The sequence below is a fragment of the Thunnus maccoyii genome, chromosome 12, assembly GCF_910596095.1.
Source record: "Thunnus maccoyii chromosome 12, fThuMac1.1, whole genome shotgun sequence".
Classification (NCBI taxonomy): domain Eukaryota; kingdom Metazoa; phylum Chordata; class Actinopteri; order Scombriformes; family Scombridae; genus Thunnus; species Thunnus maccoyii.
Window position 1 is genome coordinate 31283719 of NC_056544.1, and position 16595 is coordinate 31300313.

The following is a 16595-nucleotide window of genomic DNA, read 5'->3' on the forward strand; positions in this document are numbered from 1 at the left end:
GTCAGGACCCCCAAACTCTGGAGTTCACTTCCTGTAGAGATCAGACTGTCCACATCTGTGTCAGCATTTAAAAAACAATTACAAACCTGCTCTTTTAGGATGACATTCTTGTAATGTACCAATGTTTTGTGTGTGTGTTCTATATAGATGTATATTTATGTTTTTGTGTATCTCCACCAAAGGCCCTAATAATCTTTTTCAACTTGCCTGTTCAGCTTCTCCTCTTCACCTGGCATTCACCAGGTGAGACTACTAGTTCTTAGTTGAAGAACCAAACTGTTTCTTTCTTTCTTTCTTTCTTTCTTTCTTTATTATTACAGGACATCACACCTAAATTTGACCCCTAAACATGCTCAAAAACTCACCAGGTTTTGCACGCACATCAGGTCTGGTGATAAATTTGAGAAAATGTTGAGAAATGGCTTTTGTTTTTAAAAGCAAATTGTTTTATTGGCATATAAGATTGCCCCCCATCCCTCCAATTTCATCCGGTGGGGGACAATGATATAGTATGATGCAATATGTTGGTTTTCCTCCTGTCCTCCCCAATTTTTTGAGTCACCAGCCGCCACTGGTGTGGGAGTTGAATGCAGCTCATTTTTGTAGGATACAGCAGAAAGGCCTATATACATACAGTACATTATATACAAGCTTTGTATTAAGTTTAGTGTTATTATCATTTATTTTACAATAATTATAGGTCTTATATGTATAATTCAGTAGTGGGGATGACCTATGAGGGGAAGGGAAAAAATTGAGTGAGGGTGACAGTTTAGTGATAAAGTGCTGCAGAAAAATACCATCAAAACTAAAATTTGTAGCTCTGTACTGCAGTTTTTCCTTTATTAGGGCCCGAGCACCTAGTGGTTTGCTCACACTCTCCATTCAAATATATGAGTATTTTTCTGTGTCCAGCTGCAGTTACTTATTGTCTCTACACACCTGACAGTACATATTTCAATCAAACTTTGACCAGGTCATGTGGGTTAAAAGTCTTTACTTTTCTAAAAATAGACTTGATGAAAATTAGGAAATTAATTTGTTTTACACACAAACTCATCAAGAGTTTTCAATTTACTAATTGAAATTCAAGTGAATGGGCCCAAAACTTGCATAATTTTGATGACACAGGTGTGAGCAAGACAGACATGTCTCACCCTGCAGAAAATTCTCATCCTCACACCATTGAGATTTGATGTTTCACCATGACAGAGGAAGTTGCTATAACTTTATTGTAAATGCTCCAGTCTGCACCAAACTTTACATGTTTGTAAAGTCAGACCTTTCAGCCCAGGTCTGAAAACATCTACATGCCTGTGACAGAGGCCTTTCGACTGAGCCACACCCCAATGTGCGCAAGGGTACAAGGGCCCGTTCAACGCTGCTTGCAGCTTTAATCACGTTTCTATTTCTACAGGCTAGCAGTTTCCCCCTGCTTGCAGTGTTTGTGCTAAGCTAAGCTAAACGCGTCCTGGACCTGTCTATGTACTGGACTGACATCCATCTGAAACATCTGAGACTGGAGAAAACAAAACAAAATGTTTCCTTAAGAATAGTCCATGAAAACCTCTGAAGAAAACTGACATCTCATCACTTTCAGCCTTCGCTATGTCAAATATTTAATTTGACAATTTTATATTTTTACTTCTTTCACTGACACATTTAGTTTTCTTGTCTTGACTCATTTCTATAAAACACTTCTGCAGCTCTGCTCTGCTGTTATTTTAGTGATGTAGAAATAAAGTTTAACAAGGAAGTACAACTTTTTTATGCAGCACATTTATTGCTTCACAAAAAATTTAACCATCCACACATGAAGACATGCACACATTACATGATAACAAATTGTAATTAAGCTTGTTAACCACAAAGAAAACAAAGTTAATGAAATGTACAGAGGAAAAAAATATAGAAAGTCTGCTTTAAATTTATATGAACTCTTTAATCTCCTCATTTGTTTGCTGTTTCCAAACTGTCAGATTAAATTTCAGGGAAATAAGTTTAAAACAATGAACAAGACATCTGGACTTTCTCTATTTAGTATAATGGTTCAGCAATAAAAACACATACAGTCTTAGTCAGTGTGAAAATTGACATTTTAACAATGTAAAGTCAATGTAAATGTGTCGGGGTTAGCTCAGTAGTTAACTTGCACCTGCAGTCCTGACACGACTAAAACGTGACAAACACATAAAACACTTCATACATAATAAAGCTGCAATCAATATAAGAGGAAAGGAAAAACTGAGGAAAATGTATCACAACTCTTTGTCCTTAAACAATCTTCAACAATCAATATAATCAAACAGGAATAAAACTGAGAGTCAATCTATAGAAACATCATTCATGAGTACATATCATATATAGCTACGTATATAGCTTCATGCACAATATATAGGTGATGCTGTCAGATTAAGAACTAGTTTAAATCATTTACAATTTAATGTTACAGAACATGTCAGAGCAAGAAGGTAATTGAACAATGATGATGATTTAGGGATTTAAATACATATTACCTGAAATACACACTTTATCATATTTGATTCATACATTTTCAACATGATATTCAATCCAGCAAATGTTAATCTTAGAATTTAACTAAAAAAAAAAAGAAAGAAAAATTAGTAGCTTGGTAAGTCATGTGAGCTGCAGCTCAGAGGCAGCCATCTTGAATTTGGTAAATAAGGGACCTCTACTTCCTGCATTGCTCTGATGATCCACTAGAGGGCAGCTAACATGAGCCTGATTGTAAGCAATACCTCTTTCAGGTAATTATTGATCTTGTTGATGATATAGAGGTCTCTGAAACTCATGTATCAAATATGATACAAATGGTGTTATAGGGTTAATTATTATTTGATGATGATGATCATCATCTAATCCAAAAAAAATTGCCATTGTGTTTAAAGTAACTTTTTTGATGCCTGTCATGCAAACCAGCAACCAAACTCTTTTGGTTTCATCCTGGTTTGGCCTCAGATTCCTCTGCCTCAATAAGCATGTCAATGCACTCTTGAGAGGAGAGAGGATTTGGCTTCAATGCTATCTCTTTGTGTCTGTTTGACCAATTTTCAGAGTTGTTTATCAGTCTCTTCAACTCCACCTGCACATGATCCTTTTCAGCCCTCAGTTTTCCAATCAAAGTCTGAGTATCCTTTTCCTCTGAATCTTTTAGGTACTTCTTTCTTTTCTTTAAGCTCTTTCACTCTTTGTTCTTCTTCTACCTCCTTAGAGTCCCATCTGAACTTCTCATTAACATGTACATTCAAGTAACATTTGTCTGGGCACACAGTACAGTATCCATCTGATCCCATTACAAAACAGCGTCTTTTATCTGCATCATTGGATACTTGACAGATACAGGGATAATGACAGGAATGGTGGCACTGCTGACAATTAGTGGAGTTAAGTCCAGTACCAGAAATAACTTCTTGAATAAACTTTGTGATGGTGACCTCAAACTCAAAATTGTCATTTCTACTGATCTTTCGCCCATGCGCTTTCAGTTTTTTAGACGTCTCTTTTATCTCCTCAAACTTGCCTACTATAAATTTAACCTGCTTCTGCAAATTTTCAAGCAAATTGTCCAGCTGCTGTCTTTCTCTGAGGACCTCCTTTGTCATTGTCAGGCTTTTGGTGTCTATGACATTCAGAGCAACAAAAAACCTCTTCATGCTTTTTGTCCCCATGTTCCAACACATCTGATCAAAGCCTCCATCTTCATCATCTTCATCCATTCTGCAAATAATGATGAAGTGAGCTGGCAGCCCGTCTTTTGTTTTAGGACATGGGACACCTGAAGCATTGATTGCCTCTAGAACAGGTGGACATTGGCTGTCTGCGAATGTCACCAGAACCCTGATGTTTTCTGCCACATCTTTGCCAAAGATTGAAAGCACAAAATCAAACACATACTTCTGTGATGTTGTGAGTCGTGTTACTGCAGCTGGAACTACGAAACACACAGCGTCAATTTCACTGACACAGAAGAGATTATGTAGCTGCTCTGTGATATTTGTCTTTTTCTATGTCACTTGTATCTCCAAAGCCTGGAGTGTCTACAACGGTCAGAGAGAAGGGGGTTTTAAACCCGTCTTGGTGGTTGATTTTGTACACAGTGACTTCAGAGGTCTGTCTCTCAGCTTGTGATTTGGACTGATCCTCATCAATTAATTTAAATCTGAAATTGTCCTTCCACTCTACTCCAACAACGCAGTTGATCATTCCATTGATGAGAGTGGACTTTCCTGATCCGGTCGCTCCAAAAAGCACTGTAGTGCGATTTTGCCTCTTGCTTTCTTTACCGAAATTATACCTCCGGCAACCATCTATGTTTATATCTTCTTCTTTCAGAGGCAGTTTGTAAAGTGAGGGGGATCCAGAATTTATGCTTTCACTTGTACATTTGATGATTTCTGCAAGTCGCGTAAATTTTGTTGTGCAGACATTCACAGCGATGCTTTCTTTGCTTCTGCCAGCTCCACCACAGTCACATCTGATCCTGACAGCATATTCTGTCTCTGACTGAAGCCCTGAAATTATCCCCTTTTCAGCTCTTGACACCATTTGGTTCCACTGGAGATCTTCATCTTTCACCCCTTTGTCTGTTTGGGCGTACTCCATGATGTAGTTCAAAATGTGGGCATCTTGTCCAATCTCTGCAGGTTTCTCCCAGCTAACTGATATCTCACTTGAGTTTGTTTCAACTCACACAGCTTGCTCTGCACTGAGAATTTCCTCATCAAGCATATATTGAGATGGGACGATCTTGGTGTTGTTCATGATTTTGGTGAAAAATTTCAAGATGGAGATTTCCTTCTCTTTACAGTCCATCCACTTGTTCAGGCTTGTGTTGTTGAAAGGAGAAGAATGTCTCTTCTTCAGGATCTCTGCGAGCACAGCCTCCTCTTCCCCTCCTCCCCTGATTGATGGAAGTTTCTTTGCCAAATTTTCTTGGAATTCCAGCTTTAATTTGGTGCAAAATTCTGCAAATGTTTTAAGTTTTTTACCAATCTGTGGGAACTGCTGTACAGTGGTGGCTCTTAGTGCATCATTAATAAAGCTGCAATCAATATAAGAGGAAAAGAAAAACTGGAGAAAATGTATCACAACTCTTTGTCCTTAATCAATCTTCAACAATCAATATAATCATACAGGCATAAAACTGAGAGTCAATCCATAAAAACATCATATCATACATATCATATATAGCTACGTATATAGCTTCATGCACAATATATATGTGATACTGTCAGATTAAGAATTAGTTTAACATTTGGTCTTCTTTCTTTTTCAGGATTTGTTGTTTCTTTTCTTCTATCACTCTCTCTGCTATTAGGAACATTTCAGTGGTGAAGTAGCTTCTTCCATTCTGCACATTTATATTTCTAAAAGCTATAATATGTAACTATTTAGTAGAAACCTGCCAAATGTCTGGATCTTAAGTTATAAGAGAAATAAATAGAGCAAATGTTGGCAGCAGCTCAGCTAACAGCGCCTACCGGATGTTCGGTGTTCACTGAACATCATCGGAGAAACACTGATTTTTTTAGGTGAAACAGCTTTAATTAGTATTTTTACCGATTTTAATCTGCGTGTACATTTGTTTTTGGAGAGGTGGAGACCTCTGCGAGTAATTTGGCTCCCGGTAAAAACATCCTGAACGATGAACACTGGAGTAATCCTATCCCGGTGATGCTGGTTGTTTAACAGTGAAGACAACAACTCCCATGATCCCTTGCTACTTCACGCTGTCATCAGACTCTGTCTTTTGTTATTGTTTTCATTGAGACCCCTAGTGGCTAAAATTACATATTGTGCATTTAACTGTTCGGGCAGCTTGCTGACCTGAGAACGATCATCTGTTACTTTTCCTTTAGTTTCCTCTCCAATCCTCCTGCTCTTTGCATATTTGCTCTTCTTTGTCTTTAAGGATTTGTTGTCTCTCCTGAATTGCTCTCTGCCTCCTGGAACATTTCATTGGTGTAATGATTTCCATCCGTTCTTCTTTGTTATATTTCTGATCTTCTTGAGTAGCTCGCTGACCTGAGAATCTCCACTCAGACTCTCATCGAATACATGGTACTGGCCATTACATTTGGCCACAAGTTTCTGCAGGTATTTGGCACTCTTCAGTAAGTTCTCAGCAGTCTCATACACCGAGTATTCAAGCTCTTCATCAACAGTAAAGAGAATCATGCTGTATTTGTTGGCGTCTTCACCAAAGATTTCCTGAATCTTCTCCACCGTCTGCCGTTCTTCGTTTGTGCCTCTGCCCATTCTGTAAACAACCAGGAAGATATGAGGTCCAGGAGGAGCAATGGGAATGCACCGGACGGTGTTATAGGTGTGAAACAGGTCTGGAACTTCGATAACAGCAACTTTTTGTCCATCCACCTTACCAACAGCCTTTTCACAGTGTTCTGTCACAGCTTCCAAGGGCCATTGAGATTTAACTTGAAAGCACTGTTTTCCTAGGATGGCATTTCCTACGGTACTTTTCCCAACTCCACGTCTCCCCACCATCACAATCCTGATCTCCTTATTATCGTAGTTGACTGGGGGAGGTGTAGACCTGATTACTGAAAAAAAGGACAAACAATCAATGTTATGTTCATAAAATGGGTTTAATTAGTCACATCAGTGATGGATAACTATGGTTGGAAAGACTCGAGTTGTGTTTACACAGTTTTAAGGTACATGAGAGTTTCATCTCTTAGTTACTGGAGATTTTTAATTTTTCTTTCATCTGAATTTTTATGTACATATGTGGTTTCTTTGAGTATAGTTACAATATCTTGTAAAAATGGCCCAAACTTATTGTTTAAAGAGAATTTTAAGAATCATACTGGATTATTATGAACCATCTAGACCCTCTCAGGTGGTCTGGATCAGGTCTGCTTTCTGTTCCTAAAGTAAAAACTAAACATGGAGAAGCAGCGTTGACTTTATAAGCTGCACATATCTGGAACAAACTCCCAGAAAACTGCAGGTCTGCTACAACTCTCAGTTCTTTTAAATCAAGGCTGAAGATTTTTCTGTTTGCCTTTTATTAAATCCTATTTGAGGCTTTTGATTAATATCTTACACTGCACTGTAACTTTTATTCTCCTGTTTTTCTGTCTTATTCTACTTCAGCTTATTTTTTCAAATTCAACACTTATTAATTGTATTTAAATTATTTTTTATATTTCCTTTTGTTACTTTTATATTCTGCCTTGCTGCCTTTTATGTTCTGTGTAAAACACTTTGAATTGTGTTGTTGAAATGTACTATACAAATAAACTTGCCTTGTGTTGCTATTTTAATATTTTTGACTTGATCTTTGATGTTGTCTGAATCATTATGTTCTAAAGACTCATCGACACCCTTACTTATTCTGTATGTACAATGTGTGAGTTTCAGTGTGTCTGTGATTGCAGAGAGAACTGTACACACTGATGGACCTTCCTCTAGGTGTAAAACACAGTGGATTCATTTGGACATACTGTGTATTATGTGTGATCTGGAAAATGTTTGGTAGATAAAACTCACTACTAGGTCAGTGTAAATATGACTGAATTGTGATTCATAACTTCAAACTGGCTATTTTAACGTAATGATTGTTGGTTTATTGTACTGTAAGATGTTAAATGTGTGTTAAAGACATTTGTAAAAACCTGTTTTCACATTTATGTTAAAATAGCCCTGAAAATGAAACACTGATGAAGCATATTTTTATATCATGACTCAAAAAAGGAATAGATTGGATTACTTAACTCAAATCATGAAAACAATAAAAAAATCTATAACCAATGTAAGGATTGAATCAACAGGCCTCAGCTGTGACTGGATTCAATAGATTAAAGTACAAAAACCAAAAAAGCCTAAAGTCATTGGGCCTTATTTTCCTGAAATACGGTGCAGGTGCAGATCCAACACTTAATTCCTGGCGCATGCCCCATGTGGGTGTGACCAACAATTTTTTGAAACTTCCTGACCATCAGCGTTGGCACTACTCATGCACAGCCAGGATCTCCTCTTATCTCCTTTAAACGCAGCAACAGGTGAAACAGGTGAGAGACAGAAAAGAGTTAATCTCTGTGAAGAACCTGATGTTCCAAAATATAAATTCATATAAATCAATCCAAAATATGCTGACAATGTTAGAATGAAAATAAAGCTGATGTGTTCTCATGTGTGTTGTCGCCTATCTTGTGCAAACAGTTAATAAAGGATAATTGATAGTTCTACTCTTCCTCTGCATATTTGAAAATCCTTGTTTGTGCTTTTAAGTAAATATAATATCCTTAATTATACAAATACAAATTTGGTTTGGAAATTTGCTGGACAAGCGCAACTTCTATCACTATTTTGTCATAATATTTAAAAGATGAATGAATGTAAAATGATTAAGATTTTGTTGAAAGCCTTTTTAAAATGTTTTCATGAACATAATTTATTTGATCACAGTATATAGGATGTTGATGCAGGGCCAACAATATCTGGATGGATGATATCATTTGTAAGAATCTTTCATAGAAATTGGGTTTTGAGTCTCATGTCAATCTGCAGTAAATCAAAAAACGTGTAGCAAACTGAAAGGGACAAAACTTAACATAAATGAAAGGTGTTTTGTGATTTTGGAGACGTCTGTATGTGTTCACCTCTGCCAAATGAAGCAACGAAAATTGCCCTGCAACTGCGGTAAGAGGTGGTCTGAGCAGGTTTTTATCACAAACGCAATTTTGTTCCAAAATGAGCAACAAAATTGCACAGCGCTGCCTAATCTTCATAAACACAGCTGTTATGTTGGTAAATGAATCAAAGGAGACAAACAAACAAACTGTTGAGCAACTTTACTGAACTCTCAGCAACAGCTGATGTACATCATCTTCTATAGTTCTAAACTGGTTCAGAACCTTCCTGCAGGACAGGCAGTTCTTTGTGTCAATTGGAGACTTTTCCTCAGACAGAGTGGTTATTACGTGGGGAGTACCCCAAGGTTCGATTCTTGGACCACTAATATTTCATCTCTATATGCTCCCACTCGCACAGGTTATACAGAAACACAAAATAAATTACCATAATTATGCCGATGATTCACAACCGTACATATCCCTGTCTCCTGATGACCTATATCCCATACATTCCCTAACTCAGTATATTGACGATACTTATCTATGGATGTCAAAGATCCTTTTGCAAATGAAAAGGATGAAAAGAAATACTCATCTTTGGTGCAAAGGTTCAAAGACAGAAAATTGCAGCTCATCTCAGATCTCTGTCTCTGGAGAGCAAAAGTGTGTGTGTATGTTTTGTATATTTTGACTGCACTGATTCTTGTATAACTGCACGAACACCTGTAAATACATGTTTATCGTCTGCACTTATACTTGTTTAATTGTGTTACGATTGTGTATCATTTTTATGTAACATACATTGTGTTGCATTACATTATATATGAAATGTGCTATATGAATAAAGTTGACTTGACTTATCACATCATAAAACAATTATTTTTTAACGGTGATTTGTAAGGGTTTAGCGATTATTGCTGACAGAAGCAGCATATTAGAAAACGCTCCTATGAGTCATTCTAGAGTGCCTGGACAATTGACCTATGTGGTTGTTTAACTATGAAGATGGTTTAGTCAGGACACCTGCTGACAGCTGTTTATGATGATAAATGTGGACATCTTGCCCAAACACTATCTCACCTGAGTTAGTTTCAACTTACATAAGGTTTTAATGGGACCACTGACTTCACCGGCTGGCCCAACACCTACTGAGGTTACTGCTCTGCATCTGAACATGTACTCTGTGTTAGGAGTCAGGCCGCTCACTGTGACTTCTTCATCCTTTGGTGCTGGTTTTTGTTGCCATCCATCCTCTCCACTGACACAGTACTCTACAGAGTAGGAGGTGATGTTCTCTGATCCAAATCTTGGTGGACAAATCTTCAGTGTCACACTGTTGTGGGTTACATCACCTGCTGTCACAGTTTCAGGCTTTGAAGGCGGCTCAAAGTTCTCACTGACAGAAAGGCCTGTTTTATAAAGGTAGATGCTTGAACCTTTCTGTGTCTCATTTGATAGACCTACTGTCAGGAACTTTATGTTCTTCTTCTCCTTGTTGGCTTTTGCAAAATCACTGAACAGCTTTACTTTGTTCCTCATTGCATCTGATACTTCTTTTGAGGCGTACCATTGTTCCTTCTCTACATCGTCAGTCTGTGGATCTTGAGGGTCATCTGGTTTGGATGCTTCATTTAAGTAGTTTAATAAAGCTGAGAGATACGGTTCAGCACTTTCCAAGGAGGTGAAAACGAAACACACAGCATGTTCTGCACTGAGGATTTCTTTGTACAGATGAGTTTGAGATGGAACGATCTTGGTGTTTTCCATCATGTTGGTGAAAGACAGTACGGTGTAGATTTCTCTTTCTTTACAGTCCATCCACTTGTTCAGGCTTGTGTTGTTGAAAGGAGAAGAATGTTTCTTCTTCAAGATCTCTGGGAGCACAGCCTCTTCTTCCCCTCCTCCCCTGATTGACGAAAGTTTCTTTGCAAAGTTTTGTTGGAATTCCATCTTGAACTTGGTGCAAGATTCTGCGAAAGTTTTAAGTTTTTCACCAATCTGTGGGAACTGCTGTGCAGTGGTGGTTCTTATTACATCATTGCACCTCATTTCCAGCTCAGTGAAATCCTCCAGGACACTCTGAGTATCCTGCACTAAACTTATACTTATCTGACGGACGAGTTTAGCAGCAGATGAATCTAAAGTCACGAGTGGCATCAGCCAGACCTTCATTGGTACAGCATTTTCTCCATTGGTTCCCAGCAATTGTGGCAGGCTTTGGTAGACTTGTACAGCATCCTGAAAGGATGTCGGCATTTTTTTCAGTAAAAAGTCTCCATGGAATTTGCAGGAGAACTTCTCCACCTTTTCAATGTCCTTGTCATCCATTTTTAGGGAACCTTCCCCCTCTATCGTGATGGTGGGGATTTTCTTGATCATCACCTTCATGTTGCCCTGAATGTCTTGATGACTTTCTTCATCAGACACCTCACGGTCAAAGACAAAGAAGGCTTGTGCCCCATAAAGGATAGCTGTCACTACATGTGTTGCTATTCCTTTATCAAAGACATACTGATGCTTCACATTGTCTCTTCCAAGATGATTCATTGACAGTTGCTTAATCTTTGTGGTTGCTTGGTACTTCAGTGTTATTCTGGCCTGATTTTTGGATGTTTTACTATCATTCAGGTATTTGGCAGATCCTCCAACCTCTACCAGTCCACTAAAGAAACTTGCCTTCAGGGATGCTTCAACATTTAATGCTGAAGATTTATCTGCAATTGATTCAGAAGCAACTATGTCAAAATTGTTATAGCGCTGTGGTCTTTCTCGTATATCATTTTTCAGGTCATCATCGTCCCAAAATGTCATGCCTGCAAAAGAAGAAGCAAAAATCAAGATCAACTTCCTTTAATGATTGAATGAATGTTCTGCCATTTCATGTCCAATCCCTTATGGGATCATAAGACACCTTTAACAGACGTACAATAGAGAACTGGTCACTGCTGATCACAGATCAGTCCAGGTGATCTAATAATAAAAAGAAAAAATAATTGTTCGAGCCTTACACCTTACTAATAAAAGGTTTTATTCCTGAACTCCCATGAATTCACTAAATAAGTCGATGATTTAAAGGTCTCTTTTTCAAACAACCATCTCAGATGATGTGAGTCTCTCATATCCAGCAACTCACTTGTATCCTTTATAACACTAAACAAAAGACAAAAGATCCTCATTTTCTATTTCTCACAGATCACACACTGGAAAAAATCAACTGTTTTCTTCCACAGCAGTGTACCGACCCATTTCAATGTTCAGAATGTTTTGGTTGTTGTCTAGTTGTGATGCATTTAGTATTTCTACATGTGAATTCTTACCAGGGATGAGTGAGTCTTTGCGGCAGTCGTACAGCATCCCGAGGCTGAAAGGCCGGCCGAGCGCCGCCACCTCCATCGTCCCCGTGTCGGTGTCCATTGTTCGGTGTGAACTGGATAAAATGGACAACAGCTTGTTAGTTCTCCCTGTTGTCTGTCACCTTGTAATGTGGCTGCAACACAGAGGTACTGCAGAATCTATAAACACTAAATAAAACAATAGGCATAGACATACACTAATAGGATCAATATTCTTTGAGATATCATGGATACAGAGGGTCTTAGGACTTTCTAAGATTTACAAAAATCCACAGAGATACTGTGGGATGGTAGGCTTCCTAAATGGGTCAGCAATAACACAAGGGAAAGAAAATGGAAGGAAGCTGTTTGTTTGAAAACAGAGAAAATGTAATCAGCTCAATGTGTGTAAACTGAAATCCAGACTAGCTGACTGTCACGTTTTGTGTTCCTTGTGCCTTTAAGTTCCTGCATTAGTGCTCATGTTGAGCAGATAAAATGTTCTGAATCTAATATCTCAAAAACTATTAAATGGATTGTAATGAAATTTAGTACAGAAGTCCATGTTCCCCAGAGGATGATCCTGAATCCCCTGACTTTTCCTCTAGCACCAAGTTTTCACTTATTCTGTGAAATATCTCAATTGTTGGATGGGTTGTCAAGAAATCAATTTCACACATTCATGTTCCCCTCAGGATGAATTGTAATAACTTTGATCCTTTGACTTCTCATCAAGTGCCATCATCTGGTCAAAATTTGAATGTGTCCAATACTTTGATTTATGACCAAATAACTGCAAAACTAATGACATTTACACCAGCAGTGATGGAAAGTAACTAAGGGACAAGGTGACGTCATCAAATGTCTTGTTTCGTCCAACAAACAGTCCAAAACCCAAAGATATTCAGCATTAATGCACCAACACAACCCATCTGGTGGAAAGTGTTATCTCTTTTCAAATAAACCTTTTGTAAAATAAATAAATAACTTTCGACTCTCATGAACATGTAAATCATTATCATGGGGGAGGAAATGCTGCAGCAGCTTCCTGTTTGTTTCCTTCTCTAAACGGCTCTTCTAGAAACATCATCCAGTCAGTGCAGCAGTGCAGCCAGTTGCTGACTCAAGATATTCACACAACCACATAAATTTAGCCAATCAGCTTCCTCCAATCTGATTCAAAAAGGGTGATTCTTTAATTGCCCCAAGCAGAGTCAACCAGCAGTAGACTCTTGCTGTTATTGATGATGACAAACGCTGCAAAACTCAGATCTTCAGTCACCTGATTCAATAAAATCTCTCCTCTAAAACACATCAGAGAGGAGAACGTTGGTGGAGAAACTAACTGTCTGTCTTAAAAGGTTTCTAACTGGTACAGCAGAAAGGCTTGGCTGGCTGGATGCAGTCATGTAAACGTCTTATTTTGCTTTCTGTGCTGACTTTTTAAAACGGGGGAACAGAAACAACATGAATTAGAGACATGAAACAGTTATCTGAGATGATTAAACATGAGAGAACATTAACATTTAATAATTTACAGATCACCAAGTACTGAACATTATTCTACCAGTCAAAAGTTTGACTTCAGCTACTTGAAATCTGGTTTTTATTATATTCTTAAATATGTTTTTTTCACAAAGTCCCTGTTTTCTCTTTTATTTTTCTAAATTCTGTGTTTTACAACTGAAACACATTTTGTCATCAGAAAGATTGTTGAATCATGTGGTGGATGAATAAAAATGGTAATAATTCAATAAGAAAGTAATAAGAATATAATCATGCATTGAATGAAATGAATATATATCAATGAATTTGTAATGATGCAACACAAGCTTGGACAATTTTTTAATCAAAAAAGTGCTTCAACACACAGTCAGACATCAGCATGAAGAAGTGAAACAGATATGTGAGCACTATGATCTGAAGTAATCCTTCATATGTTTGTGAGTGATCACACTGTGCACCATAAAAAATAATACGCTATGTTAGGATTTTATCTTTATCTTATCAATACTCTTACTGGTTATTTTTCATTACTAAAGAATTGGGTTGTTTAATATTATTTTAAAAAAGAATAAATTCAGAACAGAATTAGAATTGATTATATTTTAAATATAACAAAATATTGTTTCCAGAGCGACACTTGATTCCATTTTTATTATCAAATTCTGTGATTCCGTCCTTGTTTTCCACAAAGCAGAAATAATCGGGCCTACTGTCACAGTATGAACTTTCCTAGTTATAGATAGACGGATAGATAAAGTACTAAACCAGTAAAAAACTAGAATAGAGACTAGAGATACAACATAACTAGAATATTAATATAGTTTATTCTGTAGACTGAAAGTGTTTGGATATGACACAGCCCCACCTACAAACATTTTCACCAGCTGCCACTGATAGACAACCAATACATTTCACTTAAATATGAAGCCTTTTCTTAAATTAAAGGTCAATTATATAATTAAGATTGATTACAGAACTCTGTTTGAGTACAATTATCAATTACATGATCCAACTGAAGTCATCAAAGTGCTGATCATGTTTAAGTTCTCTCGTCATTTTACTTTCACTTGACTAAGATCATGTTGAGCTGAATGAGTTTAGAGGTCCTGCAGCACTAATCTGGAAAAACAACAACAAAACACAATCAGTGAACTTACAGCAGAAAGGTTTGTGATCCTCTTTTAGTGTTCTGTGGTTACTATCTATATATTCTCTCTGACAAACTCCACTTCCTGATTATCCATAAAGATGAGGAAGTAGCTGCTGGAGAGAATCGGGGTGAAATCCCAGAAGGGGAAACAGCTCTCAGCTGGCGTGTCCTTCTTCAGACAAACATGTCGGACACTTCGGAGGTGAGAAATGAGTTTCAACTTCTCTCTTTAACTCTCCTTTCACTTTTCATGTGAACAGCCGAGTGCAGCACTATGATGCCTTCCAAGAGAGACAGTCTGAAAATATGCACCGTCATGTCTGTATTCAAAAGATATCACGTCCCCTCCCCTCCCTGAGTCTGTGACGGTTGGCTTTGAGTGAAGCTGTTCAGATCAACTATAAACACATTTGATTTCTGACGTGGTCGGACAACACGTAAGAAGCGGTTGTGATCGACCATAAATTGAAGATTTTTGAGTGGTGGGACATCAAATCTTATACAAAAGAGTGAAATTCTACTTTTCTCCACTTTTTCATTTTCATTTTTTATTTTCATTAAAAACATTATTAAATGCACAACAATGATGATTCAGGGATTTACAGGAATATTACTTGAAATACAGACTGTATCATAATTGATTCATTTTCAATATATTATTACAAAATAAAGTACACAATGTTTATGTGCTGCTTTAATCCATCAGATGCTTGAAGCTTAAAATAGAAATAGAAATAAACATTTTATTCTTACCATAACTTTGTCAGAATTATCTAAATGAGTGGCTTGGTAAGTCATGTGAACCACAACTTGTCCTGTGTTCTTCATTTGGAAAAAATGTGAATTTTAGCATTATTTTTATTAAATACAGTTCCATCATCCTCTTACGTTGCTGGAGTCCTTATTTGCACACAACACATCAAACTTCTCATAAAGCGATAACGCGTTGTTCTATCACTGGCAGAGCAGACGGTCACACTGAGCCTGATAGCATCCTGCTACACAACACAAGAGCCACAGACTCTGAACAACAACAACCCACATTAGCTTTCCTGTTAAAGTCTCCTTCTTATCTACCTTACAAACATAAACACACATCTTGTCCTGCAGCTTGTTGAACAAGCCACCAAACAAACACTCACCAGAAAAAAGTTCACAGCTAACGTCAGTTAGCAGCTATATAGCTAATTAGCTGCTCAGCTGCAGCACATTAAACAGCATGTAAACATACCTGAAGACCTGTTAGATGCTGGTTTGGTCGTTACGCTTTAAAATCCCTTTTAGAGACACACAGTCTGTCCATGACTTGTAGCTACAGCAGTTTGTCTACTTTGTGTCCATTTATAAGGTTTAACACCAACACGCCCCTCAGTTGCTATCAATCAAACACAGACACAATTCCCCCCACCCCCCAGCTTGTTGAGATAAAATGGAGCATTTCTTCTGTTTCTCCAAAGACCATTTTCTTAGTTTCAATAATGCAAAACTATAAACAATATATTTTAAAAATATATGTTTTTTACTTATTACATTATGTTTGACTGCAGAGAGAGATGATTAAATGGGATTTCAGTTGGACTTTAAACAGTTTGTAACAACCTGTAGTGCTGCTGAAGGTTAACTAGAGCCTCCACTAGAGGGAACTCTTGATGTTGAATATCAGTACTCAGATCTGCACTGAGCTGAGATACACTGATTATGATGTTCAGCATTAGTACTACGTGTCTGCTGGGAAATTTCTTGTACTGATGAATTATTTGTTTTTAATGATGTTGAGATTATTGATGGTTTACTCTTTAGTTGAGGAACAGTTTTGTTTTTTCTGTTGTTGTTTTTTTTATTCTAATACAGATGTTTTACTGTGTCGGTTGCATTGTCACTGTTAAATACACAATAAAATAAAAGTATCCACAGTACTACTGTACAAAGCTTATACTCTGATACAGGTACAGATCAGTACTGAAAAATACAAACATTCACAGTTGTAAA

At 37.4% G+C, this 16595-nt stretch overlaps 1 protein-coding gene across 2 annotated transcripts in view; it reads right to left on the reverse strand.

The window, feature by feature from the left end:
• Nucleotides 1-15925, reverse strand: part of LOC121908405 (cytolytic toxin-alpha-like) — a 36697-nt gene extending 20772 nt beyond the window's left edge. Inside the window, exons 1-4 of one of the 2 annotated variants that reach the window (XM_042428383.1) lie at nucleotides 15838-15925; nucleotides 11936-12045; nucleotides 9719-11431; nucleotides 5753-6581 (exon numbers count right to left, since the gene is read on the reverse strand). In XM_042428383.1, coding sequence (XP_042284317.1) covers nucleotides 5977-6581; nucleotides 9719-11431; nucleotides 11936-12032 — 2415 coding nt within the window. In that variant the 5' untranslated portion in view covers nucleotides 12033-12045; nucleotides 15838-15925 and the 3' untranslated portion in view covers nucleotides 5753-5976. Of the gene's footprint in view, nucleotides 1-5752; nucleotides 6582-9718; nucleotides 11432-11935; nucleotides 12046-15837 lie in introns of those variants that run through there. The other variant, XM_042428382.1, reaches the window with a different exon arrangement.
• Nucleotides 15926-16595: the final 670 nt, after the last annotated feature.